This window comes from Leptonychotes weddellii, chromosome 6, assembly GCF_054177405.1.
Source record: "Leptonychotes weddellii isolate Sample4059 chromosome 6, ASM5417740v2, whole genome shotgun sequence".
NCBI lineage: Eukaryota > Metazoa > Chordata > Mammalia > Carnivora > Phocidae > Leptonychotes > Leptonychotes weddellii.
In genome coordinates, this window is record NC_138374.1 from 79916351 (window position 1) to 79944011 (window position 27661).

A 27661-nucleotide genomic window follows, 5' to 3' on the forward strand; every position below is an offset into this window, starting at 1 on the left:
AAGAACAACCAAATTCTGCGGCTAATCTGCGCTTTGTTCTTGAATGGACATGGAATAAAGTGGTTTTTACAAAAGAGGAATTTGACAGACTGTGTAAGTATTGTATTAAAAAATTAACCTTGGTCTGTGTTTTAAGTACATGACAATTTTAATCATTTTGAAGTTGTAAACTTTTTTTTTTAAGATTTATTTATTTGAGAGAGCGAGAGAGGATGAGCCTTAGGGAGGAGCAGCAGAGGCAGAGGGAGAAGCAGGCTCCCCGCTGAGCGGGGAGCCTGATGCAGGGCTCCATCATGACCTGAGATCATGACCTGAGCTGAAGGCAGACGCTTAACCGACTGAGCCACCCAGGTGCCCCTGAACTTGTAATGTAAACTCTTTAAAGAAGTCTCAGAAGAAAACCATTTCTTTTAATATTGGGGTGGCAAAATTGTATTATTTTTGTTTTTAAAGATTTTATTTAAGTGATGGCTACACCTGGCGTGGGGCTCAAACTTATAACCTCAAGATTAAGAGTCACCTGCACCACCACTGAGCCTGTCAGGCGCTCTAACAGAATTATTTTTTGAGCGAGATTTTGCAGTAGATTGTTAAACGGGCAACATGTTAATATGTCTACAGTACCAAGTTTCAGAGCTATACCTTATCTTTGATCTTAAGAGATTAATTTATGAAGTTTGCTGATGATGGTGTCAGGAGAGTATGGCAGTTGACCTCAGAAGCTCGCCTACTTACTCATTTTCTATTTAAAATATTTATGACTATAAAAAAGCTGAAGAGGAGGGCAAAAACTCATTCACCTCTTTCTTCTACTAGCACATGTCATTATCAGTCATTCAAAGTCATTTTTCTTCTTGACAGTCTTACTTATTCATCTGTTGTCCACTTTGAGTCTTGAGGTGTCCTATAAATATCAAAAACCCATTATGTGCAAAAATAATCAGGGTATAATACATGATTGCTCTGTACGTGAAAGTATAATTTGTTTATTTAGAAGTATATGTTTTTGTTATTTCTATCATTGTGTCAATGATGAATGAATAAGTGGACTTTTTAAATAAGTTATTCTTAGTAGAGAATCTGCTACTATAGACATAGGGTTCTATGGTAGTTTTAGGCCATACTTACGAAACTTATAAACATGAAATAATTTAAAATATTTAATCACTTAATACAGTTGAAGTGAGAAACAAACACCTGGTAATTCAGAGTCAGGGCAAAAAAAATGTATTTTTTTGAGTGGAAAATATTTTCAGGACTGGTAATGTAATTCATGTAAGAAAAGAAAAATATTCAGATCAGTTCATAAATTGTATGCCTTTGTTATACTTTGAGCATAATGTGGTACTTCAGGTTTGAACCTGGTAACTCAGCCACTCTTGCTGCCTTGAGCTTCGTTACTGGTTAATGGAGTTTCTTTTAAAAAACCTAAATGTAATTAAAATTCAAAGCATAGTATTTTAAATGTATTGGAAGTAAAACAAATCCATTTGATTGAGGAAGGATTTCTAATTATGTTTTCTGGTTTCCAATTATCCATTAAATATTAATGTGATTAAATCTTACCCAAAAGATGTAACCAGTAGGAACTAAAATACCCATTTTTTCTGGAAAAATGAATTTGTAAACTCACTGTTGAATTTAAATGAAAGGACAACCAAGTCTACAATGAATTGTAACAAGCATGCAGTTTTATTATCATAAGTCTTTATCTGGGTCTTAATTTTTAATGTCTCACTTTGAAGGCGGGGGTGGAAAAAGTGCTCTTATAAAATCATGACAAGACAACATGGCACATAAAAGATCTGGTATGAAAGATTTTTATTTGAGGGAGAAGCATTTAATGAATAGACCTCATTTCTAGTCAGCCTGAAGTGGACTCCATATTCCCTTCCTCTGCTCACATTGTTTACCTCGTTCTGCATCTTAAAAAACTAGGATAGGGATTTGTATTTGTCCCTTCTTGGTTTCTTAAGGTTATTTGCCATTTCCACCGTGTTTTTGTAAATCTCATAATGTATAGTCTGATTCTGTAGTTAATAGGAGTTTGAGAAATTTTGCATTTATGATTTTAACTAATTCAGATTTATTGTGTCAGAACTAACCTAGTATTTCCTCCCGGAAAGGTACACCGTTATTTGATGGCTCGTGTCGTTTCGCCGACCCGCAGACCATCCAGGCGCTCCAGCAGTGCTACTTGCTCCTCAGCAACCTTAATTCCGTCTTAAACTGTTTTACCACAGAGGCCCAAGAGATCACGGAGAGAGGTGTGCTCTTTATGTAATAGGAATGAGCTTTTATTTAAATTTTACTTCGAGAAACAATAAACTTCCATGTCTTAGATGCATCACTGTGCAGAGAGGCCTTTTTAATTTTAACTTTTTAAATGGAAACTAGAGAATGTTATTAGATATGCCGTGAGCCCATGCTGAAGCAAGCTTGGGAAATTTGCGGGTTAAACTGCCAGTGAACGTAGTATACGTACTTCCAGTGGAGTTTCACATTCTGAAAGTTTATGTAAGTTTTTATTCACAGAAGTCATTGTAAGTGTTTGTCTCTGTTTTGCCATTTAAACAAAAGAGGCAGTTTCACTTAAAGGCCCGGTTTGAACAACCTATATTGATATGTTATTGTGCTAGTTTGTGTTAATGTCTACATTTGACTTCTGAAACTAGCTAAATGGAAATGTAGCTTAGGTGGAAGCATATTTACCTAAAATACCTACTTAGTGAGTTACTTTAGCATTTTGGAGGTTATTTGTTCAGGCTAAGTGTGTTTAAAAATACACATAATGCTGTTAAAAGTCGCCAAATAATTCGATTTTGGGAACTGTCCAGGGTCTTGATTTTTCATGTGTGGTTGATAAATTGAATGTTACACAACTGGTGTTTCATCCTCACAGGCCTCATGGACTTGCACAAAAAGTGCCTGGTTACCCGGCTCATCTGCCAGTACACACAAGTGGTGCTTTGGTTCTGTCATTCTGGGCTTTTACCGGAGGGCGTAGGTAAAACATTTACTTAATCTGTAGATATTAGTGGAAACATTCTCAAATCTCTATCATTTGGGGTTTCTCATTTTCGGATTTCCTTTCTTCCACCATCCCTCTTACATTTTCTTCTAGTCTTACATTCTTTCTCACGTTGTATCTCTAGTTTCCTGCCCCACACCCGATGCACAGGTGTTCCATACATGCATATTGGGCCGAATGACATAAAAGGAAAGAATATTTAACAAAACATCGTTCTGAAAAAGGGTTCAATGATACCATCAGCTATAAATTAGATTCATTCAGCTGTGGGTTTTATAATCTAGTTTGCCGATCTTTTTCTCCTTAAGAGTTCTTTTAATATGCTTATTAACCAAGATTATTTGCCATCAGTTGGAATACCTCTTTTCATCTAATAATTTGTGCCAATACCAATAATTAGGGAATTTGACTTTTGCTCTGCTTATGTAGAACACTTCTAAGGCCTCTAACTTCTTGCATTTCCAGGGCACATGTTACATTCTATTGAGAAGCACTTCTGTCCCTTTGCTAATTGCCGTTAACCTTACTTTTTCATTATTCTCTTTGATTTTTACTTAAATAGTGAATACTGCTTGCTTTCTAATTATCATTTGAAATTAAGGATGTGACTAAGGATTAAGGGGGTAGAATCATTTCTGGAATAGCTTTTCCAGAGTTTTAAGCCAGCATCCTTGTTTTTACCGCCTGTTGTGAGAGACTCTGTTTTCTCGTTTGTATATCTATTAATAAAGGGGTATGTAGTTATTAAATTTAGGAAGCCTGCAGACTAAACAACATCATGCAATTATAGTAAAATATTAACGTGGGTGACCTTAGGTATTGTTGAGATATTTCAGAAATATTACTGACTTTTTTCCCGACTCTTAAAAAATTCTAGATGATGCTGTGCAGTTGTCCAGGTTGTACTACAACTACCCTGTAATTCAGAACTACTATACCAGTCGTCGACAGAAGTGTGAGCGTCTGGCAAGGTACCTTACAGAACCTTCCAAAACCTCTTAGAAGTTACTTTTTTAAGAAGTCATCGCTTTCTCAGAATTCATGCTACAGAAAGATGAAATGCGTGGAATTCTTAAGTAAAGTGACAGAATTTGTTAACAGCATTATTATTTTAGTTGTAACGTTTGCCTGTTTGCCTTGACCTAACGGTTACACCTTTATTTGATAAGTTGAGTGTGGTTACTCAGTATTTCCTAATTAAGAGTAGTTACCACAGTTGATTTATTAGAGGAGATTCTGTCACTTAAGCACGTATTTTTCCTGAGGATTCTTATTCAGAAAAGGACTAAAAGCTCCAATTCATTAGAAAACCATGAAGCATACCACCAGTTAGGCTTTTTACGTTCTTTCCGTTAACAGTTGCATTTCAGGCCCTTCAGCCACTGTTTTCTTGTTTTCTTTGTCTTAATTCCTCTATTTCTCCTTTTTAAAATAAATAAATAAAATACACAAATGTTAACCTCATTGGTTCCTTTGAAATAAAGAAGCAGAGATAATAGAAGAAAGAGCAGGGATTAGTCATCTTCCTCAGGTGGGAATTGATGCTTGTAGAACAGCGGGCAGCATTGACAGTAGTGGTTCACGAGCGTGGACGTCAGGCATGTTGTAAGAATCCCCCAGAAATCAGTACTTAAAAGGCTGTGCTGGCTATAATTTGGTGTGTGGCAAGTTTGGGGTCCAGTGCTTTAGAAGAAGTAATCTTGGAGACTGAGCACAGACTTGGGAGATTTATTAGGCATTATTTATTTTTTAAAGATTTTATTTATTTGAGAGAGAGTGTGCATGCAAGCAGAGGGAGGAGGAGAGAGAGACTCTGAAGCAGACTCCCTGCTGAGTGCGGAGCCCAACGCAGGGCTCCATCTCACGACCCTCAGATCATGACCCTAGCCAAAATCAAGAGTTGGACGCTTACTGGGTGGAGCCACCCAGGCGCCCTATCAGGCATAATTTAAAATTATAGATCTGTTATTTCCTAAGTGTGTGTCCCTGAATGGGTTTGCTAAGCTTTCTAGTCCTGCTTGTCACATAAGTTACGCAGTCCATATAAATAAAGACGGAGCAGTGGATGCGGTGCCTGACTCGGGAAGTAGGAACTGCCGCCGCCTGGTGGTTAGTAGATGAGGAGGCAGGGACAGTATCTGCTGACCACCGTGTAGGCACTCAGTGATATGTTCTTTAAGGAATCACTGGGTCAGAAGACTTAGGTGGTGAAAGGGAAATCATAGCTCTTTGACTTTGCACTGTAGCATATTTATACCCGACTGGCTGCCATGCTCTTGGGCTTTTGCTCCAGAAGGTAAAACTGAGTGTCGCCTCAGGAATCTGGCAGCTGGACCGTGCTCTCCCTGGGGACCTGACCTGCGCACATGGGCTTGCTGATGACCAAGCCTGAGGCCTCTGCAGGGTTCATCTAATTCTTATTGGTGACTGGACTTCACATGATGCTAACTGGGTCCTATTCTCAACTCTGTCCTCCTTTGGATTGTGGAGATCAGTAAGAGTTTGGAATTAACACGAATAACGAATAATCCCGAATGTCACCCTTTCTGCAGAGGGAAGTGGAGCCCTGATTGCTTGATGATTGACGAAATGGTGTCTCAGTTAGGAGACGGCGTTGAGAGGTTGTGGAAGCGCGATGAAGGAGGCACGGGAAAATACCCTCCGTCTAGTCTGCACGTATGTTCGTGACCACACGCTCCCCCATGAAGACCCTGCAGGATTGCCAGGGGCGGTGGGGACATGGTTAGCGGTATTGTTCCCACCCGGCACAGGCTTGGGGAAAATGGGGAGCGTGAATGAACGAACATATAAAACACACTGAATTTTTTATTCCTTTTACAGGCACTGCTTGACATATACCTACTGGACGACGTCACTGAAACAAGCAAACATGCTGTTGTATCCTTTAAAACACTCAAATAATTCGTGTATTACTGACATCATAAAATTTGAGAGTAATAGGAACCTCGCACTAATCTAATCTAATCTAATCTCAGTTGCACATTTGCAGTTTTTTTAAAGGAAGGTTAACCTAGGGTCTGTTGGTTGGGTTCAGATGGTCTATGGCAAACCTGAAACTATGCAGAATTTACTTTTAGGTTTAATTTTCTAGGGATAGGATCCACAGCTCTCATCAGATTCTTGTGTGTGTACAGGACATCATCAGAGTTACCAACAGCAGTTCTGAAACATTGCTGGCCAGATGGTCTTTCTTTCTTTTTTTTTTTTTTTACGATTTTATTTATTGATTTGTCAGAGTGAGCACAAGCAGGGAAAGTGGCAGGCAGAGGGAGAAGCAGGCTCCCCACTGAGCAGGGAGCCCGACATGGGACTCGATCCCAGGACCCTGAGATCATGATCTGAGCTAAAGGCAGATGTTTAACCCACGGAGCCACCCAAGCGTCAGATGGTCTTTCTTAATGAGGTTAACTTATGTGTTCAATACGAATACATGATAAGTTAGTTTAGTATTACCTTAGGCATCGGGTCTGAACCCAGTGGTATTTGCAATAATATTTTTGTACTGATGGTCAGTTTCTTAATTTAAAAATGTAGTTCCAGGGAGCTGGGTGGCTTAGTCGATTAAGCATCTGCCTTTGGCTCAGGTCATGATCCCGGGGTCCTCGGACAGAGTCCTGCATCAGGCTCCCTACTCAGCGGGAGTCTGCTTCTCCTCTCTGTGTCAAATAAATAAAATCTTTTTAAAAACTATGTAGTTCCATTCATAATTTATAAGATACGTGATGTGTTTGCTTAAGCTGTTAGGTTTTGCTGATAACTGGAATTTTGTCTGTAGCTCTGTCTCTTCAGTTTGCTAATAAGCTACTGACTTCATGAAGAAAGTAGACTTTTGTTCATCTCTTTTGTGGTGGTACTTACTGTTGAGAGTGAATGAAGTTGCTTGTAGGACTGGCTGGACCTGCATTTAATAAAATTACCATACTTGGATATCCATTCTGGCTTATAGAATCCTAAAAGCAGTCTCTTCAAGCCTCTTTGCTGCTCTAGTCTGTTGCTACCTAATATAAGTAGATATATGTAGGAGATTTTCTTCTTGTTATTGTCCTTAATCCTCTTTCTTAAAGACCATTTATTTGTTGCTTGATATTATGTATTCCTTCCCAAACAAAACAGATACTTGCATTGAATCATTTCCCACTGCCTTTGCCATTCCTTGGGGCCAGGTGAAACTTATTCAAGGGTTTTGGCTGATAGATCATAATGACTATGGGGTAAGTTTGTTCACTTAGAATGTAAACTTTCATGAACTGTTAGTATTTCAGAAAGAAGTACATAGCTGGGTTAAATGTGGTATTAAAGATATGATACAGTCTACTTCTGGAGTAATTTACGGACTCAGTTCAGTCATTAACCTTTACCAAGCGCTATCGTAGGCAGCAAGAATATGAAGATGAAACAGTTCAGGACTCCAGATCCCGTCCTGTCTAAAGAAGAAAATAAATAATAAACAATTACTAATAGTGCAAATACGGCGATTGTTCTGTTAGAGACACGTTTGGTGTATTGCTGTTAGAAGGCAGGGCTTGGCACTGATGTATGACGTTGGTGGGCAGAAAGATATTACATCATAGCCCAACAAAGCCTCAGAAGAATGGGGCTTTTGATAAGGCTTTTATTTAAAATCAAACATACCATGGATTAAAGAAGATCTTTACAGGTTATGTTTAAATCGTTGTTTGTGGCTTTAGTGTTGCCTGTCTTTAAAGGCTGGTTACTTTGTCCAAGTGCAGGAAATTATATTTGCATTTAGCAGTTTTTGTGTCCTTTTGCAGAGTGGCTTGGATCTCCTGTTTCACCCAGCTACTGTGAAACCTGTGTCGTGGCAACATTCAAAGATTATTCAGGCCTTTATGAGTCAGGGTGAACACAGACAAGCCCTCAGATACATTCAGACGATGAAGCCAACGGTGTCCAGCGGCGATGATGTTACCCTTCACCTCACCGTTTTGCTTTCTAATAAGTAAGTACCTGTTTTGAAAATACGATCAAATTCTTGATCATATATGTTAAATAAAGTGCAATTGATGAAACAGCAATATATAATATTTTGCTTTGGTTGCATTACATAATATTCTTAGGATTCTTTATCTGTCAGTGTGAGGAAAAACATAAAAAACCTTTTATCCTAGAATAGGATGAAGAAGGAGTACCCTTGAGTAAAAGGGGAAAGCAAACTGAGACTCGAAAATTATATCTGTTGCTAATTGGCAATGTGGACAGTCTCCCATGTGGGCAGTTGAGGTTTGAGAATGCTGAAAAGGAGCTAAAGATAATAGGGAAAGGATAAAATCCTATTGAGTTGTAAAATCAGGTTTTGTATCTTAAATACTTGAACCAGATTTGAGCAGGTCCTGTCTTTACATTGCTTTTCTTCCCTATGCCATATTTTAATGTTCTCTAATCAGCATGATATATTTCCATTTATATTATAGCAGTATATATATTACTGCAGTTATTTGTCATATATGTGACAGCTATGACGAGTTAAATGTCATGATTGGAAATACAGTGGTCTCTTTACTGGGTTTTTTTGTTAACCTAATTAGTTGGGGAAATTGCTTGGAACTAATGCTTCTTACTAGATTGTAACTTTTATACAACTCACTGTTTTTTTGTCAGTTCTGTTAGTTGGTCACTTTTATAATTTTTAGAAATTGGTTGCTTTACTCACCCCAGATTGTCGTTTATGAACCAACACCATTTCAGCGTCAGCACTCTGCAAGTTTAGCTTTCTTTGTTCTCTTAATGTATTTCTGAGAGGAGAAGGTTGAATCTCCCAAATTTCAGCTAGAAGAGGAGTTATGTAGTATGGTAATGGGTTGGCTAGACAGGACATTGCCAGTGTCCTCAAAAGTAATCAGTTAGGAAGTACTTGTTGAAATGAAATAACTTGGATTAGCCACAAGTGTTTGGCTAGCTGAATAAATCTGGAATGAACATAACAGCAAAACAAAATTTAAAGATGCTAGTGGTGATAGAGATTTAATAAATGGATTAAGAGTCCCAGTACTGGGTAGTCAGGCAGCATGTAAACTATTTTGAGTTGTATATAAGCTGCTCACTCTACTGACTTGAAACAGGTGGTACTTGATCACTGATGCTTACATCGAAAAAACAGATGTTGGAACCTTGGAAAAACACCTTTGAAAGGTTGCTGGTTTTTCCTCTACGATCCTGTTGTCCTTCGATTCATGCACAACACATTTCTCTGGTTTGCTAGATCCTCATTCCCTCTCCTTTAGCTATAGTGAACATTATATATTAACGTTTACGATAACAGAAACATACTGCGTGATTTCTAAACCTGATTTGTCTTAAGTAAAGGCTCAGTTACCTAGTCTTGAAGTGTCCTGTAGAGGACACACAGAAGTAAAACCACAGGGCCACCTAAAATGGTGTTTGTTGAGATGATGTGGGCTCAGACTCGGTACAGGGGCTGTTTCAGACCACTGCAGCCAAGTGAGTCAGAGGAGTTTTGTTTCCTAGAGCATATGAAAGTTACACTTTTGGAGTATGTTGATGTTTACACAGGAACGTACGTCAGCCTGTCTCTGCTGCTGTATTACCGAGAACCCCTGTGCACTCCTTAATGAAAGAACTTTTACTGCCAACACACTAGTCTAGCCTTTTATCAGTTGAAATAATTTTCTTATTGCTCTTCCCACCACCATGGTTTTCTACCATAGGAAGCAGTAGAGTAATGGGAATTTGGGGGCTTTCTTATTTTTAAAATTTATGTTAGTGTTGGCAGTGGAACAGCCTTGCTTGAAGTTGGAGATAGCTGTGTCTCCTACTGGAGGGGAAATGGGGAAAAACATTATCATTTGCCCTTTGCCTTCAAGTATACTCTCCTGGTAGATTAATATTTGATAAGTCATAAATAAATCTATCTTACTCTTACTGTTATATTTGCTCAGCATCATACTTTAAAGTGGAAAATGTCCATGGACTGGTGGGCAGAGGAGGGTCAGGAATTTGGTTTTTTGTTTTTTGGGTTTTTTTCAATAGTAAGATATTTACATGCTTCAGAAAGGTTCAAAAGGATACACCGTGCATTTCCAGCCTCCTATGCTGCTTCTTGGTACCCAGTCAGTGTTAATAATTTCTCGTGTATCCTGCCTAAGAAGTTGTGTACATATGTAAGCAAATGCATCTATGTTTCTTCCCACCCCTACTTAAAACCCTTCCCCCCACTTTTTGAAAAGCACTTGCTAGCATTTAATGAACCTCCCTCCATGTGGCTTCAAGGTACTGGGACACAGCCAATCGTCCCCCACGTCCCCCCTTACAACGACCTTCATCTCCTCAGCTCTTCTCCTGAAGAATTTGCCCCTCACGATAACAGGCTGTTTGGGGAGCTTTCCTTCCCCAAAACTTTGTAGGAGTCCGATCACAGCACATCAGTGATGGGAGCAGCTCCAGGCTTGTTTCTGGCAGCATTTACCCTTCAACATCCATCCCCCCCCCCCCGCCACACACACACACACACACACACACACACACACTTAAAATACAACAGCACATCTATGTTTTGCTGCAGTGTACTTTTTTCTTCTATTTAATTTGGATTTGATTTCATAATAGGACAAAAAGAGCTTCCCTACTGTTGACTATTGCGTAGTAGTTCCTCGTGATGTGTCTGTATTTATCGAACTAGCTCCCCTTCGTGAACATTTAGGTGTTTTCCAGTCTGTTGCCATTTTAACCACTGCCGTGAGTAATTACACATTTTGCTCAGGTGCAGATTTAGTTTCTAAGACATAAAACTCTAAAAGTGGAATTACTGGGTGAAGGGACATTTACAGTTGTCATTTTGATAGATCACGGCACACGGCCCTCGTGAGGGTTAGGCCACTTCGCCCCCATCACCTGTGCCGTTCAGTTGGTGTTTATTCATCTGATGGGTGAAGGTGGTAATAGTCATAGGTTTCATCTCACCATAATAATAATCTTTTCATAAAGATGCTATTTCCTTCTTGTGACCTGCCCATTGTTTCTTTGTGTGTTGTTGAGATTATTCTTCCTAACTTGTTAGAGCTCTTTGTTACAAATACTAATCCTGAGATTTTTTTTTTCCTCTTGTTTGTCATTTGTCTTTTTACTTTGTTTTAGAATGGATTTTGCTATGCTGAAAATCATGAAGTCAGAATTATCAGTATTTTCATTTGGCTTTATGTCTTTTTTTTCACTTTAATGTCATTATTTTTTAGTTTTCTCATGGTATCTGCTACCACTTTTATGGTTTTTGTTTTATCCTTTAGGTATTGACTGATCTGAAATTTATTTTGGTGAAGGCATTTTAAAAGAAGATTTCAGTGTACACTACAGAAAACTAGAATAGTATGGTGAAGGTTCCATATACCTGTCCTATGTCAGATTCAACAAATAGTGAGATTATGTCATAACTACTTCATCTATACGTATGTTCATATGGTTTCTTTTTAATTTATGGTGATATAGTATTTATCCTTCTTATCTATTTTTCTATCTATAAAAATGTTGTGCTCCTTTTAATACTCCCATATTCCTTATGTAGGAACAAAGTTACCCCCTAAGACACTCAGGTTTATAACAACCATACTCTCCTGCCTGTTCTGGTATGGGGTGAAGAACAAGGCAATTTTAGATTTTTAGGGATACCCGTAAATGTGTTACTTATTTGGGTTCTTGACCTTAGTAAGTCCTGTAGAATATGTTAAAATACTCTAGTCCCAAGACAATAAAATGAACAGCTGGCCCCGCCTGGCCTGTCAGCAGAGGGAGCCCTTTTCTTCTCTGAGGAACTTGGTATCCACAGGAAGTCCAGGTCGGTGCTGCGAGAATTTCCTTCCATGCATTTTCATGCTGAATATTAATTGGTGTGATTTTGTTCACATATTCTGTGTTTCTTATATGTGTGTTAGTTATTTATTAACAAGTCTTTATGTCAGTGTTTGTGACTATTTCAGTAACCATAGCTAAAGCTTTTTTATGAAGATGTCCATTGAAATCAAAATTGTGTGTTAACTTAGAATTAGATAAAAGATGATTTTTTTAAGAAAATTATTTCCCTGATGCTCGTATGTAGGTGCCATGTTTTTATTCTACCCTCCACTTCAGCCCTAAAAGTTATCAGCCCCTCCAAAAATTCTGACAATTTTAGTGTCTATCTTTCAAGACATTTTGTTATCTAATTAAGTAAATAAGCACATAAACATTTATAGGCTTTGTTTATTGGTTAAGTTTTTACAATTATAGTCACTGTTGATAATTTGAAGCTTGCTTTTTTTTTTTTTCTTAACAGTATATCATGAGAAACACTGCTTTGTTGTCTTACTGCCCGCAGAAGACAGCATCTCATGGTCCCCACATGGTGTCTAAAACTCCCTAATTTAACCCGTGTTCTCCAATCAGATCTTGCTTATAGATCAGTCAGAATATTCTTTGAGCTCAGCCTGTCGCCATCCCATAAACACAATGTTGCTTGTGTAGGTCTTTGCTCACTACCCCTTACACTGCTCCCCCACTGGGTGTGCATACGTAAGGGCCTGGCTCTCTCCGCCACACCACACCACAAACGTTCGTTTGTGTCTTCTCACTCCCGTGTATGCTCTGTGCTTTCCTGTCGCACACTCCATTAATGATCCAGAACTGCCTCTCACAAACTCTGCTCATTGAGATCAGCAAACGTCATGATGCCATGATGCGTGTTTAAGAAAAGCTCAGAGTACTTCTGGATCACACAGAGTGTCATTGCGATTCTGTAGGTCGATCACTCATTTTGAATGCCTCCAACAGCTTTTCTAACACTAGGCCTTGTGGACACTGTTTCAGGTACATGGTGGAGGCCTGGACGTTCCTGCGGCAGCACTCCACCAGTCTGAACGTCGAGCAGCTCCTGACACACACGTACAAGGTCTGCCAGGAGACGGGCCTCATGGAGGACTTGCTGAAGCTACCTTTCACAGACCTCGAGCAGGTAATGACGCCCCAGCATCCGCTAGGCGGAAATGCAGGGGAAGTGAGTAGCTGATGAGTGTTTTTCGTTCTTCTTAGGACTGCCTGGTGAAATTTTTGCAGTCCAGCACCAACATTCGGAATCACGAATTCCTTCTCGTTCACTATCTGCAGCGTGCCAATTACGTTTCTGCCCTGAGGCTGAACCAAACTCTGAAGACCAATTTTTCGGTATAGTGAAACATATTTCATTACAGGGGACAAGAGAGTAAGGAGAGGTGCTACTTTTGTTGTGTGAGAGTTTCTAGTTCGGTAACCCACTGGGTTCTTCGTATCCTCTTGAGCTTGGAGAACCCTCATCTGACGTTCTCTAGCACGTTGGGAACAGGGCATTATTATTACTTAACCTAATTCTTTTACATATGCCATTTCTATTTAGATAACTGCCCACAGTCTTGCCAGACTAACCACTTCACTCAGGGGGAACGAGAAGAAGAGGTAGAGGAGCAGTGGGAGTTACATAGTGCTCAGACGGATTCTTTTTTGTGCTTTGCTCTTGGAACACATTCTCTGAGCCTTGGTTCTTCATCAGTAAAATGACAGTATCTCTTTGTGGGGATGCGCACAGGTGTGTCTGAGGTGATCTGTCGCCTGACCCGTGTAGATGCTTGGTACATGATGATCATTGTTGCTAGTCGTGGTGAAGACTCGAGCCTGGGGGGAAGGGGGGGAGCTTACGGACGGATGAGGACTGATAATGCAGTCAGGTGTGTGTAGGAGGTCCTTGGTGTGGAAGAATGAATATGTAGGGAGAAGGAAGATAGTCTTAGGTATTCAGAATTATGTTTTAAATGGTAAATACATAAACATAGCGCTTTTGAAGATTAAATTTTTACCAATGACGGCATGTTCAATAGAATGATCGTGATCCTCGTTTGCGGGAGAGATCAGAGGTTCGAAATGCTATAGTAGAGCAATATGGGAAGGTCCTTCCTAAAATCCAGCGAAGATTAGCCATTGAGCAAGCTAAGCCTTACCATCTGTCCACATCACCTGTTCTTCGAGAAGGTAAGATTTGATTGAAAACTATCATAAAGTACTGGGTGAGAAAGGACATCAAGTGATTACCCCCTGAAACCATTGTTCTCTTATATTTAGCTCACTTTTGCTTTGATTCATTACTATGGTGCCTTTTTTTTTTTTTTTACTGGGCCACTCCCACCAAATGTAATGCTTTCTTGGAGGATTTTATAGTTGATTTAGCAATGTAGTACAGAATAAAAAACTCGTTTTATTTCACTTGGACACTCCTGTCCAACTGTTAGAGAACATGTACAGTAATTTTTTCACTGCCTCCAAAAGCCCCAAGTTGTTACACTTCTGCATAGATGTTGCTGAACTAAGTATAACCTATAACTGCTTATCTTGTGAGCCCTGTGTCCCAGTCCCTCTTTCATATTCATCTTCTAGTAAAATCCTGGTGTTAGGAAATTAAACCCTGCATTCTTCACCTTACAGTTTCTAGACCCCAACCATTGTCCACTGTTACAAAGCAAGCTGCAACAGGGGCTGTGTTAACAAGATCTGCTTTCATCAGTAATGTGTTGTCTAAAATTGGAGAGATTTGGGCATGTACTGAACCTAAAGGTGGCACCTCAGCCCACAAGAGGTACGCTTTCCTTACACCTGTTAATGGTCTTGCCGCTCATTAATCTTTCCCCGGTATCAGAAGCGGTCATCAACCATCCAGCCTTGGAGTTTATTAGTCTGTGTAAAAAGGAAAAACTCCTCTATATTGACTTTTTATTGTAAGAAGAATTTTTTTTTGTCTTTAACTTTAAAAGCAATTATATTTATTGTAATTTGTAAATAAGCAGAAATGTACAAAGTAAAAAGTGAAAGCCCTCCTCTCCAACCTAATCCCACCTTCTTAAAACGTATTTTAATACTCTTCATAGTACATGCTGAAAAGTTACATTTTTATTTTCTTTGTAGTCCTAGAAGAGAACCATCTCCTCTTCCACATCCACAAGTGCCTGAGGCATTTGTTGGAACACCAATTTTAAAAGCATCACAAAAGGTTTCTAGGTAAGACTTAGTTAAATCATTTTAAAATCACAATGTTAGACAATTACACTGTCATTTTTAATTATCTTTAAAATGTTACAGTATTTTAAATTCTTGAGTGAGTTTTTAATGATTTTTTAATGCTTTTATTTTTTTTTTTTTATATAATTTGGGAAGTAGTGTAGTAATTTTAGCACCAGCTGCTAACCTACTTAGAATTTTGGCTTAATGATTTCAGACTGCTTGGAGAAAAGAAGCAAACTTTGTTTTATTAAAAATCATGAGCAAAGTGAACTATTAACTTGCTGCTTTTCATATCACTTCCTTGTTGATTGATCCCTGAATGGAGGTTATTTTTAGAATTCGTAACTAATCTTGGTCAGCTCATTGAAACTTTCTCCTGTACAAGAGAGCCCACTAAAATGCCTTCCGTGGCTTCAGATCAGTAATACTTGTACAGCTTAAACTGTGGTATTAGAAAAGTAAATAATTAAGTCAAAGTTTTCCATCCAAGATGAAATTGTGATTGTATTTCATTTAAGAATATTGGATAGTTGAAATAGGTGTTCATATCCTCAATATTAGAGAACAAACAACTGTCTCCTAATGTTTGCTTCCTTGTCTTTAATAGCATGCTCCTGATTATTATAAATTTCAAGAATAAAATTGCGTTACTTTTGAGAATAAAATGATCTGAATTTACGATAGAATAAGGTACTCAGAATAAGTTAATAATTTACAAACAGTTGGAGCCAAAGCTGTTTAGAGTGGGCATATTTTCAAAGCATGAAAGGGTTTTCTGTTTGGGGGATTTGGATTTAATTAGACTGATGTTGTTTTCCTTTAATTATCAGGAAGATTATTTCAAATAAGAGTCATTATTATTACCATTCTGTTTTCCTAGCAGTAGTGTTCCAGTTATTCCCCACAAGTCACTTTTTCTCAGTCCCTTTGTACTTTAATAGATCTGGGGTTCAAGAAGGGAGCAATAATAAAAGTTTTCAGATTCATGACTAATGGCCTAAGGACCTAAAGAAAAAGAAGTGTTATGAGAATCCTACAAAGCTATGATTAACTCAGATGGAAGAAAGTCAATTGAGGTGTGAATATTTATTTTTATAGAAATCATTCCATTCCCTAATTCTGTTTTTCAAACTGGTTTGCATTAGTGGGTAGTAAGTAAACTTGATTGTGACTAGCATATCTTTCAGTGGAATAGCAGAGGTGACATCACTGGGCACTGTGTATAGTAAGGCTACGTGCTGTTTTTGCAGTGTATGTTTTGTGTAACGCATTACTAATGTGTATCATGCTCAAAGATTTGTGGAAATCCTAAGATCTGATGCAGTATTTAACATTTTTAAACAAAATATAATAAAAAAATACTTTTCCTGATAATTGTTTTAGTATTTAGTATTTAGAAGTATTTTATTAGTGTAAGAATTTTGTTTTTACTCAGTAGGTACCTTTGTTGGACAGGCCCTGCTTTTGAGAAGCAGTCATTCATAAATGATTGAACACCTTGAACATGAATACCAACACAGTGCGAGGCAATTAACAAAATTCCAATTTGGGATAGTTCAGTATAAAAGTGAGCACACGGTTTACAAATACAGATTTTGAATACAAATGAGGTAGAGAAGGAAAAGAAGAATTAGACAATAAAGAAACAAATGTTAGTGGCCTGATGGGATATTTTTGGTTTGGTGGAAATCTAAAGCTGTGTTTAGTACAGAATAACAAGCAGTAAGGATTAAGGAAATGCTTCCTGTAAATATTTCCCACTGGGCACCAGATTGGGTCTTAAAGCACCCATTTCTGCTTATTTACAAATTACAAATGCCATCCCATTTGTGAAGAAGGACAAGGAAGGTACAGCCATAGGGGGTTTTTATTCCTGGGCACCGGGACACGCTGGACCTTTCTGGTCATTTTCAGCTGAACCACAGAGCACAGAGTCATTTTGGGGAAGTAAAAATGTATTGTTTGTATTGCTAGGAAATAGACCATTATTCATTAGGAAATTGCCTATGCAAAGGATCCATCAGAAATTGTAACCTGAAAATTTCACTTTCAAGTTTAAATTCTTTATCTGTGAATTAAGTTTTTAAACTCTTGGGACTATGCATGCTTAATACAAGTTATCAATGAGATTAGTTTTATCATTTGTATGAACTACATCCAGGACATTACAGAAAACCATTTAGCAGAATCTGGAGATTCCATTTTGTCACTGACCTCATTAATTTGAAAAAATTAACTTTTTGTGTGTGTTTGTGCTCAGTTTTTGCAATAAAAACCATAAAGGTAAAGCAAATCAGTATTCATTATGTACGTCACATGTAGATAAAAGGAATTTTTATGTGTTCGTTAAGAATTATAGCAAATGAATTTATTTTATCAGTGAATATTGGTGAGAGGGAGGGCGGGGGACTAGAGCTTTTTTTTTTTAATTGTTATCTAGAATTCCTAATTCTCAGTTTTACTACTGAATTAATTTTCTGACTTTTTGAAGTAATGGCATTATATTAATATCCTGACTGAACTTATAATTTCATGTGGTTACCATATATGCCAGTGAATATAGAAGTCTAATTACATGGCATGATAAATTTTTTGGATTTTTTTTCACCATAACTCGATAAGTTAGTTACCTGGGTCTTTCTGTGTACTGTGTGTGTGTACTGTGATTACAGACCGCTGGATTTGGTTGTTCATCCTGTGCGCCAGCCTTGTCAGCGTTTGGGATTTATTCAGCAAACCCCCAAAAGATCTCCTTTATACCTGGCGTCCAGTTCATTGTTCAAAGGATCACATCACAGTCCCTCCAGGACTATAGAATTACGTGTACTTGAAACTCCTTTCGTGGTGAAGGTGAGTATTGCACAGCTCACGTTCATAGTGAAGCTAGGAAGTTCTCACGTGTCAAGCAGCAGGGAGAAAAAAGCTATCTCTAACTGATATCTCTGGGTAATGGACAGCATTAAGCCTGTTTGGGGTGAGTTACCTTTGCATAATGTTTATTGTATCTTTTACATCTTCTTAAATAGGATTTTACTATATTTACCTTTTGTGCTTACCTGATGTACTCAAGGTTAACAATTACATCATTGTTCTGAGGGTAATCCAAGTCTCTGTGGTTATTACAAGTTGAAACCTTAAATTAAAACCTTTGAAAAACTTTCACATTCTTGGGTTTGCCGCCCCCCCCCCCGCCATTTCTGCTACCATTTTGCTGTTTCTTCTTCCTTCTGTCATATGCTTTTATTTTTTTTTTATTGTTTTAAAGATTTTATTTTTTATTTATTTGACAGAGAGAGATACAGCTAGAGAGGGAACACAAGCAGGGGGAGTAGGAGAGGGAGAAGCAGGCCTCCCGCGGAGCAGGAAGCCGGATGCGGGGCTCGATCCCAGGACCCCGGGATCATGACCTGAGCCGAAGGCAGACGCTCAACCGACTAAGCCACCCAGGCGCCCCTCTGTCATATGCCTTTAGTTCTCTGGTTTCTTTTTTTATTTATTTAAATTCTCTCCTTTGATGAAACTGCACTCTGTTACTCCTTCTTACTAGCAGTGTATCTGTCTTAATTCGTTTTCCTCCACCATCTCTGATAAATCATTAGCTGAGAAACCACAAAACTAGACTTGAGGTGGCGGGGAGTGGGCACCTTTTCCCATCCTGTTGTCAGAATGGTTTCACAGCACTTGTGCGCTGGCAACTTGCCCAGCATCCTGGATTGAGTCCCGGAAGTGCCCTACCTTCATTTCTTTCCATTGTTTCTGGATATTCAGCATGGAGAGGGAAGCCAGGGGATTCTTAATTTTTTTTTTTAATTGTATTTATGAGAGAGAGAGAGAACAAGCAGGGGAGGAGGAGCAGAGGGAGAGGGAGAAGCAGGCTCCCCACTGAGGGAGCCTGACATGGGACTTGATCCCAGGACCCCAGGATCATGACCTGAGCTAAAGGCAGACACTTAACCAACTGAGCCACCCAGGCGCCCTGATTCTTACCTTACAAGGTGAATAAAAGTTCAACAAATGTCAGTCCTAAAATAGTTATTAAAACAAGTGGAAAAGAAGATTGGTGAGCTTTTTAAATGCCTGGTATTTACTCTCCAGGGCTAATTCCTGGTGATTCCTGTTTCTATCCATTAAAAAAATTACATTTTGTATTCTCTAAATCAAGGAATAATTTTGTGTCTGCTACCAAAAACAATCTTGAAAAAAAAAATCAGTATAATATTGTAACAGATCTAATGGAATTTAATGATCTAATGGGATACAACCATCTGCTTGCTAATCCTTTAGAGGAGAAGGGAAGTGAAGGAATTATTGCTGCTGAATAGTTTCTGTGCTAATTATTTTTATTAATTCTGGTAAATCTTCAGGATTCTCATAAGTCATCAGTTACTGTTGGATTCATGAGATGAAATTATATTTCTTATAAAACATTCTTAAAGTCAGGTTTATCATTTGTATTAATTTACTATAATTAAGCTTGGTTCTTTTCTACACACACTGTCCTGACTCTTTATCTAACTAAAGTTTTGTAGGCACCCATTAAATAATTTATCTCTGCACTCTCTCTTTTATTAAACTGGGAATATCCAAGACCTTAAAAGAATGATTGTGGATGTAGTTTTATGTTTTGTAGCCTTATGTATAGAAACCTCTTGAGTAGAATTTTGTACTTCCTTTCCAGTAATCCGTAAAAAAACTTTTTATTGATGTGTCTGTTGGAGTTGAGTATGTTGTGACTCAGTTGACCTTGTCTGTCCTTATGTAAGCAGCTTTTACAGACACTAATGGTGGAATTTCGTTCGTTCTTTGTTGCAGAGAGCTAAAACTTTGGCCATGTCAGTTACTTCCTCTGGATTTGCTGAGTTCACTCCTCAGTCCATCTTAAGGTCTGGTCTTCGAACACCACCTTTACCCTCTCCCTCTCTGTCACCTGGAAGGTCCGTTACCCCTCCTTTACGACTTAAGGAAACTAGAATTTCATTTATGGAAGAAGGCATGGCCACAAAACGGATTCCTGGAGTAAGTTTGATAATAGTTAGTACAAATTAAGAATATATTAGCTTTTATAAGTAAAAAGTCAGATAAATCAATTTTTTTTTGAAAGAGAGTGAGCCGGAGGAGGGGCAGAGGGAGAGGCGGACTCCCCACTGAGCAGGGAGCCTGACCTGGGGCTCAATCCCAGGACCCTGAGATCATGACCTGACCCAAAATCAGACGCTTAACTGACTGAGCCACCCAGATGCCCCACATAAATCAGTATGACTGTAGATTTTTATATACAGTCTCACAGATAGGCATGAAACCAGAAAACACTGGTTCAGTAAAAATCTCATGGCACTGACTGGCCAAGCAAAACCGATCATTTGCAACTGAAGTTTTAAAATAGGGCCCAGAAGCACCAAGCAAATTGCCTGTAATCAAATGGCTATTTGGTGGCAGAAATGGACTACAGTCAAGACCTCCAAATGTCTTAGTCCATGTTGTTTTTTTTTTTTTAACCTTATATTGTGTTGGCTCTCTTACTAAGTTCCTAATTGGGTGTCTATTGAGACGGTATGTGGTCAGAGCTCCATTGTGGGTTAATAGGAAACCATTTGGTAGTAGTGGGTCATCTTGCCTATTCTGTGTTTTAGTCTTTTGGAAATACCGTTTTATTCCCAATCAGGGAAACATTAACAACCATTAACTTTCATGTATCTGGAGAGAATGGATTTAGAATAAATGAGTTTTGACTGAGAAGAGAATCTAGAGAAATACCAAACATGAAAAGGATGTAAGTAATCAGTTACTATTGATTGGAGATGGAGAGCTTAGACTCTACTGATTTCTCCTAGTAAATTTTTTTTTTCCCCCAAAACCTTTTACTTGACAGGCTGCAGATGACAGCAAAACAAGACTATCTGTTACTACACCTCTCCATAAATGTGGAAGTCCAGCAAAAAGCGAATGGCTAAAGAGCAAAGCCAAGACAACAGCTTTTTCCCTGAGTAGTCCTGAAAAGGACCATCAGGAAGTGGAAGTGAGGTCCCAGGATACCCCTTCCCAGAGTTTGGAGAAACTGGATATGAGCCGAGAAAGTAGCGGTGCCTCCACCAGGTCAGACCAGACTACCTTGGAGTATCAGGATGCGCCATCACCAGGAGACTTGGAAGATATATTCGTGGCCTCAAAGCCAGAGAGCTCTTCCACAGAACTCATTAATTTAACTGAACCGACTGAGAAGGACAGTGATAAAGATGTGTCTGAATCAGAAGTGACTCCTCCAGACCTAGAGAAACAAACGGGTAAGACCTCCTTTCCAGATACTCAAAAAATGTGTAGAATTCTTTCCACCGTAAGAAGAGCATCAGGATTAAGTAATTACATGATCCCAGTGTACTAGGTTCTAGACACAACGCACACATCTGCCTTAAGGCCATATTGTAGCTGTGAGAAGTAATAATACTAACCCTCCAGTCTGGGTTGTTACTACAGTTTCTACCTTGTCCAGCAGCCTCAGCTTTCTAGAAAGCTGCTCAGAAACCAGGTCGGTCATTCTTTTCACCATCCCTATCTCCAGAATAATCACTGGACAATCCAAACAGATATCCAGAGGCCCATGAATTTAGAGTCTTTATGTTTACTTCTATATTAAAAAGATTTTGAGCCCCTAATGTCTGTGGAGAACAGGTAGGCTCCCCTTGTGTGTGTGCTCCGTGTTGAGGAGGCTGCCCCTGCCTGCGAGTAATTTAGAGCCTCGTGGACTAGATACATAAATAAGCACTTACAGTGTAGTTGGAAAAGCGTTCCTATAGGAGGCATGGAAGGGGCCAGGGAAACACCACAGAGAGGGGAGAGACTTGGCTTAGAATCGGATGAGAAGGGGCATCTGGGTGGCCCAGTCGGTTAAGCAGCTGCCTTCGGCTCAGGTCATGATCCCAGGGTCCTGGGATTGAGTCCCGCATCAGGCTCCTTGCTCAGTGGAAAGCCTGCTTCTCCCTCTCTCTCTGCCTGCCTCTCTGCCTACTTGTGCTATCTCTCTGTCAAATAAATAAATAAAATCTTAAAAAAAAAAAAATTGGATCAGAAAATTTAGTCTATTTTTGGTTTCGTAGCCCTGCACGGTTTTAACAAGCCTATTTAAAGGTAATTCCTATATTCAAATCTGTAAAACTAAATACTTCAATAAAAATCTGTCATACTGGTTTCTTTGGGCTGTGATGTCTTTGTATAATAAACACAAGCATTATTGCTCTAAGAGCCTAGGACTGTCCTCATGAATAGCATCTGTCTACAAGTGTACATCAGTCCAGATGTGCTCTGTTCCACCAAAATAGTTGAATGATAAAACATGAGGATGTTCATGGCAGTATCTTCATTGATTATTCCTAAAAAGATGAAGCAGTCTCAAATAGAAACTTGTATTGTTTTCGTGGGGGATTATATAGCACAAACTATAGGGTGAAACAGGCTAGCTGTGAATTTCAGCTACTTACGCAGCCTGGGATAAGCAGTGTAACTGTGCTTCTGTGTCCTCGTTTGTAAAATGGGGATAATGATCCCCCCACTTGGATTGTCGAGGACTGAGTCACTCTCTGTACAGCACTTGCATGTTAAGTCTCAAGTGAGGGAAGCGGTAGGGTACTGGGGCTCCCGGGCTGGGCTCGGGCTATTCGAAAGACCTGTTGGCATTCTGAGGCCAACGGAGTAAATCTAAAAGTACAAAAGAGCAGATCCAACAAGCTTGTTAAAAAGTAGTCATCCAAGAAAGATCATGAGTACTCGCTAAACAGTTGGCATAAATGATGGTAAGTATCCTTCCCACTGATTCATAGGCACTGTAGACGGCACGAAGACAAAGGACCTCTTGGTTGCAGAGGAGGTGCTTGCAGACTTCAGTCCCTTGCGCCCCATTCCAGGAGGTGGAGCTTCCCGCTGTGCTCCGCCAGCCCACGACGGGTAAGCTAGCAGGGAGAGCTGCTCGTGCTCAAAGTGTGAGGAGATGGTGAGCCGGAAGCTTCCTATTCTGTGCGTAGATGAGCTTTTTTTTCAGACCTTGGGCATTCCCGCTTTGGTACTGGTTTCTGTTGTGAAGGACGTTCATTTGTACAAGTGTGTGTTATGTAGTAGTTATTGTGAAGTCTTAGAACAATACTAGATACTTCCTGAATGTACAAAGTCATGAAGTGAGGCAGATCTCCTTTTATATTCTTTGGTGACTCTGTATTTGTTGAAGCCCTCCTGGTTTCGGGTTGATGAAGTGGGTCTCCTACGGCATCAAGATGGAGTATAGGGGACATGGCTCAGAGGCAGTTGTGTTCCCTACCATGTGGTGAATACAAGACTCCAGCAAAGGTTTTCATTTGTAATGACTGCTTGAACTGTTATGCTCTTGGTTAGTTCTTTTCAGTGTTTGTACATTCAGGCACTGTACTAGACGATGTGGGGTCTACCAGCCTGATGCTGCTCGGTGGGGTCTAAGAGCTTGAGGTCAGGCCCCAAATGGTTTGTGGTTGCAACACATGACAGGCAGCTTGTATTAGACTCTAAACCAGTACATCACTTCCTTTCCTGAAAGTCAGCTCAACTCATCAGTGAAGTGATTGACTGCCGTTCTGGCAAAATCTCCTTCTCTTGTTGCAAGGCTGGACGCCTTGCGCTTCAGGACTTGGAGCAACGCTGTTGTAGAGGATACCAAAAAGTTGCAACTTTAATTATCGTGAAGTAGTAAGGGTGATTTAGTAAGATTAATCCTTATAAAACATGGTCATTTAAGATACCGTAAGTGGTTCATTGCTTTCTAAGTCCTGAGGGAGTTCACACACCACCCACAAAAATCACTGTCGTAATAGTCACATCTCCTACATTGAACCCAATCATATGCTTCACTTCTGAGAAGAGAAATCCTGATTAGCTGCAATCTTTGCCAGGCCTCCATAGAAAAAGTGGGAGGAAACTATAAAAGGATTATCTAGATTGTTTATTTAATTCTAATATTTCTTGAACTTTAATGAAAATAGGATTGCAGTGGGGTTGATGGAGAATTGCAACAGTTACAAAGGAAAAAGTAATCACATGACAAGAAACTTTGTGGTTACTGGTAATCTAGGCGAATCGTCACCATCATGACAAGCCTATGTCTTTTTTAAATATAAATTTATTAGTTGTTGCTTCTTGGTTATCCTAACATTGCGAGATGGAGATAAGTCTTAAAAATACATCTATAAGGGACGCCTGGGTGGCTCAGTTAAGTGTCTGCCTTCAGCTCAGGTCATGATCTCAGGATCCTGGGATTGAGCCCCTTGCCAAGCTCCCTGCTCAGCGGGGAGTCTGCTTCTCCCTTTCCCCTCCCCCCACATTCATGCTCTCTCAAAATCTTTTTAAAAAAATCATTTATAAAATAGGTATATATTCCAAATGCATGTTTTTTCTTGAATTTATTATTTGTCCCATTTTTTAAAAATCACACTTTTGTTGGGTTTTGGGAAAGGCCCTATTCAGAATAGGAAAGGATCACTGTCCCCATATTTCCAGAACTTAATTTCACCAAGTGGCTTAATACAGGTCCCATTGGTCTCCTACTGTGAGTCTTTTTTCATACTCTTTCCAGATAATACTAAAATATTGAACCTGATTTTACTGAGTATATAGGAAATACTCCATAATACCTGATAGACTTAAGAATGTGCCCACAGATAATTAAAAACTGGTGTAAGTGTAATTTATATTGACCAGCATTTTAAAATAATTTTATTTGTAGTTTAAAGCCATGCATATTAGAAAGTGGGAATACCAAATACAGCATTACTTGTTTCTAAATTCACTTATAAATTTTATAGTGTTATTTAAAATGAACTTGGGTGGTATTAAGTTCTCCGAACCTCGGGATTTATTACCAAAATGACATGTAGCAGAGAAGAGCAGGTGGGACCTTCTTAAACACTAATGCATATATTTCTTTTTCTAAAGGAAAATCCTCACCCTGAAATCCCAGGTACCAGTTTTAGATGAAGGACTAGTATCTGTTGAGACCTGCACCTCTGCGTTTAGAGCAGGTAACAGTCAATGTGTGTATTATTTTGACTTTAGAATTATTTCACTTTAGGGGAGTCAGAGTGGCTCAGTCGGTTAAGCATCTGACTCTTGATTTGGGCTCAGGTCATGACCTCAGGGTGGTGGGGTGGAGCCCTGCATCAGGCTCTGTGCTCCGCATGGAGTCTGCTTGGGATTCTTCCTCTCCCTTGCCAACCCCCAACCCCCTCCCCGGCTCACACATGAGTGCATGCGCGCTCTCTCCCCCCCCGCCCCCAAAAAAAACAACAAAAAAGAATTATTTCATTTTAGTGTTTTAAGAGTGTTCTTATCTCAGTACTTCCTCTTTGGTCAGGTTCTGTAGCTGTAAGTAGCCTTGTGTTCTAAGGAGATGTATCAGAGCAGTGAGTTGCTTGTAAGGCGCTCTGTGGTCTAAAAGTAGACGTCTTAGAATGGTTTTTGTGGACCTATTTTCCTTCAGAACATCAAAGAAGAGTAAAATCAATTACCAGTCCCCAGCCAGGCAGCATATCTGCTTTTCTGTCTTCTGGGACTCCAGTATCTACATGGGGCAACTTCTGTTTTTTAATTTAAGGCCAAGATTGGCTTTTTATTAGTGGAAAATAATTACAAATGACTGCATTTGCTCTAGGGAAATTAACAAATATGTAGAATTCATTTGATTTTTTTTTTCAATCCAGTGACTTCTTTTCTTTCACACACTGATAATTGGAAGGTAAAGTGCTTATTTTCCCATTCCTCTTTGCCAAATGGACAGGTGAAAAACTTTCCTCATTTTGTTTTATAAGCTATCTTTGTATTTTAGGGATACCAGCCCCATTATCTGTTGAAAGCATGCAAATATTTTTTCCTTGGTTTTTTTGTTTTGTTTTGTTTTTACTTTTTTATGGGGGTGCTTGGATGGCTTAGTCTGTTAAGCATCCAACTCTTAATCTCAGCTCAGGTCTTGATCTTAGGGTCACTTAAAAAAAACCCCAAAAACCTTTTTACTGATTTTTATTAAACACTAAAGGGTTTTGATTTAGTCAGATTCTACCCCCCCACCCCAAAATGCTTTGGGTGTCGTTCACAAACCCAAATGACATAAAACTATGCGTGCTAATGACATAGAAAACTTAGTCAAAGAGGAAGGTAAAAGATGAGGATTTATTTTTTCTAATGAGCTGTCACCCTCCCTCAGCTCCCCTCTAGGTTTTTTGTTGTTGTTTTTTTTAATGGTAGAGTATATTTTTGGCCATTTGGATGCTTTCTGCCAAAAGAGAGATACCTAGTCCTTTTCACAGTGAGATACAGCCCAGACTGCAGGTCCCTCTTGTCATTATACTGAAGTTTCACGGTAAGGGCCGGAATTCTACCTAAGTTGGAAAAAAAACAAAAAAACCCACCATTGTCATTTTAAGTGTAAAATTTATCTTCCATGTGTTTGTAGAAAGCAGATATGTATTGTTTAAACTGGACACTGAAGAGATGGGATTCATATGTAAACTCTCATAAGGCTTTTCCCCTTTAAGAAGTTAGAAACTATTGGGCAATAGGACAGTTTTTCAAGGAAATATTCTCAAGTGCAATACAGCTTTTGCCTTTCTCTCGCTTCTCAAACAGTGTGTGTGTCTTTTTGTTTTTCTTTCAGCTCTGGCCGATGTGCACGGTGATAGTGGAGACTCTGGGCTTGCTATCCCTGAAAGTCCTGTGATCTCCGAACATAAGCCTGACCAGGAAATAACATTGAACTTACAGGAAGATCACAAAGTAGAACTTGATGTCCTGAAAGCAAGTGTTGACTTAGCGGAAGAAAAGCCTCCCGTTTCTGACGATCCTCCTGATCCTCAAGAAATTCATGTAAAAAATTAATTTTTTACTTTGTTGTTAGTTTTGGTTTAGCTAGATTTCAAATCATAGTTTAAACCTAATGTATTCATTTATTTGACTGTTGTATAAAAACCTCTTTTTAATGTGCATTAGAAAAAAGCATGTAAATATTTTGTGGATTATAAAAGAACACATCCTTTAAGTGAGAAATTGCTTTTTGTGACCACCAAAAAGCTATGTTAAAGAAGTCAGAATTCTAACAGTTTAATTTTTGCTTAGTATCTGGTTCAAATGAAAGTTCTTTTAGCCATGAGAAAACAGATACTGGCTACTCCAGAGAAAAGTATGACAACTGAACTATTCAGAGCATTTGAAAATAACTGAATACAGTTAGATAGGATTGTTCCCCCATGCATACTTGTAGGAGAGTGCTCATTAGCTGGCTGGGGTTTAACTTCTATAACACGAGAAAGGATTTCTTTTCTGTCTTTCTTTCTTTCCTTTCCTTTTTTTTGTACTTAATACGATTTATGGTTTCTAAAAATTCCGCCACGTTTCTTTTAATACCAACAGGCAACTTTATATGATAAATGAATGTAAGATTAAAAAAAAACAAACCTCTTCTAATTTATAGAAATGTGATTGTATAGTATTTGGGAAGTTTCTTAAATCATAAAAGTGTCATGGTTGTCCATATTCATTTTCATGAGTATTCTCACTATAAAATAGATGGATAAAGTCCCC

The 27661-nt window shown here is 38.9% G+C and overlaps 2 protein-coding genes across 11 annotated transcripts in view; one reads left to right on the forward strand and one right to left on the reverse strand.

The window, feature by feature from the left end:
- The window catches only part of CDC42BPA (CDC42 binding protein kinase alpha), a 727403-nt gene that overhangs the window by 592358 nt on the left and 107384 nt on the right, over positions 1–27661 (reverse strand). The gene's annotated exons all lie outside the window — the stretch shown is intronic.
- AHCTF1 (AT-hook containing transcription factor 1) overlaps positions 1–27661 on the forward strand; it is a 79790-nt gene that overhangs the window by 41643 nt on the left and 10486 nt on the right. For 6 of the 8 annotated variants that reach the window (XM_081824452.1, XM_081824447.1, XM_081824448.1 and 3 more), the window contains 19 exons: positions 4–93; positions 2127–2267; positions 2903–3007; positions 3909–4002; positions 5584–5707; positions 5873–5929; positions 7117–7263; positions 7825–8012; positions 12866–13010; positions 13088–13219; positions 13906–14056; positions 14507–14657; positions 14984–15076; positions 17752–17929; positions 19892–20095; positions 20949–21360; positions 22891–23014; positions 25025–25122; positions 26739–26947. In XM_081824452.1, coding sequence (XP_081680578.1) covers positions 4–93; positions 2127–2267; positions 2903–3007; positions 3909–4002; positions 5584–5707; positions 5873–5929; positions 7117–7263; positions 7825–8012; positions 12866–13010; positions 13088–13219; positions 13906–14056; positions 14507–14657; positions 14984–15076; positions 17752–17929; positions 19892–20095; positions 20949–21360; positions 22891–23014; positions 25025–25122; positions 26739–26947 — 2843 coding nt within the window. Of the gene's footprint in view, positions 1–3; positions 94–2126; positions 2268–2902; positions 3008–3908; positions 4003–5583; positions 5708–5872; positions 5930–7116; positions 7264–7824; positions 8013–12865; positions 13011–13087; positions 13220–13905; positions 14057–14506; positions 14658–14983; positions 15077–16020; positions 16156–17751; positions 17930–19891; positions 20096–20948; positions 21361–22890; positions 23015–25024; positions 25123–26738; positions 26948–27661 lie in introns of those variants that run through there. The other 2 variants (XM_081824450.1, XR_014146383.1) reach the window with 2 other exon arrangements.